Genomic DNA, 1,393 nt, shown 5'->3' with positions numbered 1-1,393 from the left:
ACTTACCCCCCATCTACTTAACCCTATCTTCGACTCTCCTAACACGCTACAGGGTCCACCCTAGGTGATTAGTTTGCAACTACATACCTGTACCTGGGGTGTCTCCTCTTGGCCACTCCATCTTCTCAACGCCTCCTGGCTCAGGATGGTGTTCGAGTTCCCTCTGTTGATGAGACATCTCACTCCTCCCACGCTGATGATAGGCAGGCCGCCCTGCTTCCCCTTGATGCTGTAGTTCACTAATATGCGGCCGCCTCTCCGCTGATACTCTCCTCACGTGTCGACCTGGCTTCTCATCCTCTCAGACGCCCGCCTCCATCCCTGTCTGGGATCTCTCCGTGTGTCCACCGGTCTAGTATGCCCTTCCTCCAACTCGGACTCTGATGCCTCGGAAGTTCCTGGCGACTCCGTGATTGATCCTCCCGATCTTATCACCCTGTTCTTCCTTACTCGTTGGGCATTTACCTCCATGGGCTCGCCAAGGTTCGCTTCTCTCCTCTTGTATATGTAAGGGCATTGTTTCGCGATATGTCCTTCGTTACCGCATTCAAAGCACCTGGTGCGTGGGCACTGCGCCACCAGGTGTCCGATCTTGCCGCAACCGTGGCATTTTCCTTGTTTCACTCTATTCTCCTGGTATCTCGCCCTGTCTCTTCCGCTATCTCTATTTTCCCGCCTTCTCCCAAAATTTTGAAAGTTCCTCGGCCGATTGTATTCCACCCGCATCCACCCCGGCTCTTCCACTTCCATGCGGGCTTCCTCCTCTCGGGCACATGAGTCCATTAGTTCTTATGCACACTCAACGAAGGATCGCTCTCTCGGCAGGCCCTCCCTTTTTCCTAGTTCTTTCGCAAACTGGACCTTTAGTATGCCCGATAGAAACTGCATTCGGCCCTCCACTTGGTCTGCCGCCATCATTTCACTTAATTTGTCCGCAATACGGTTGTACCTTGCTAGTAGCTCGCCAGCATACTGCTTAGGCCTCTTCACATCCCTAAACATCTTGAAAATATCTTCTTCTGGGGCCCATCGCCCTCCTCCGAATGCCTTCTTCAGTCTCGCTTTGACTACGTCCCAGGGTGTCTCCTCGTCTGCCTGGATCTGATTAAGAATGCTGCGTTTCACCCTACAGACGACCGCTGCCCTCAATGCTTCGGCATCATCACTATCTAATGTACTCTCGTTTGTCTTGGCGACAATACGAGCTATTAGTCTGTCCTCTCCTTTAAGGAAATGAATCAATTCCCCCGTCTCACCGGTGAATCGTTCCAGGTCGGAAACAGTTTTCCTCAGGTCTTGAGCCGTCGCCGTGCGGACCTTGACCCATTCTAAGGTGGTCGCGTGAGCTCCTGCCAATGAGACTTCCGGTAGCGGGGCCAGCTCCGGTGGTTGG

At 53.3% G+C, this 1,393-nt stretch overlaps 1 protein-coding gene across 1 annotated transcript; it reads right to left on the bottom strand.

Moving 5' to 3' along the window:
- Window positions 1-273: 273 nt before the first annotated feature.
- On the bottom strand, window positions 274-783 carry LOC136796875 (ATP-dependent RNA helicase glh-2-like). The gene has a single exon (XM_067051885.1). The coding sequence runs from the start codon at window positions 781-783 to the stop codon at window positions 274-276; it is 510 nt and encodes a 169-aa protein (XP_066907986.1).
- Window positions 784-1,393: the final 610 nt, after the last annotated feature.

Source organism: Halyomorpha halys, unplaced genomic scaffold (assembly GCF_000696795.3).
Source record: "Halyomorpha halys isolate HHAL.00 unplaced genomic scaffold, Hhal_1.1 Scaffold2954.1, whole genome shotgun sequence".
Classification (NCBI taxonomy): domain Eukaryota; kingdom Metazoa; phylum Arthropoda; class Insecta; order Hemiptera; family Pentatomidae; genus Halyomorpha; species Halyomorpha halys.
This window is presented reverse-complemented; position numbering and strand designations above follow the sequence as displayed.

What these genes read in the sequence shown, in the direction of transcription:
- LOC136796875 (XM_067051885.1), bottom strand. Translation starts at nt 783, where the DNA reads ATGGACTCATGTGCCCGAGAGGAGGAAGCCCGCATGGAAGTGGAAGAG.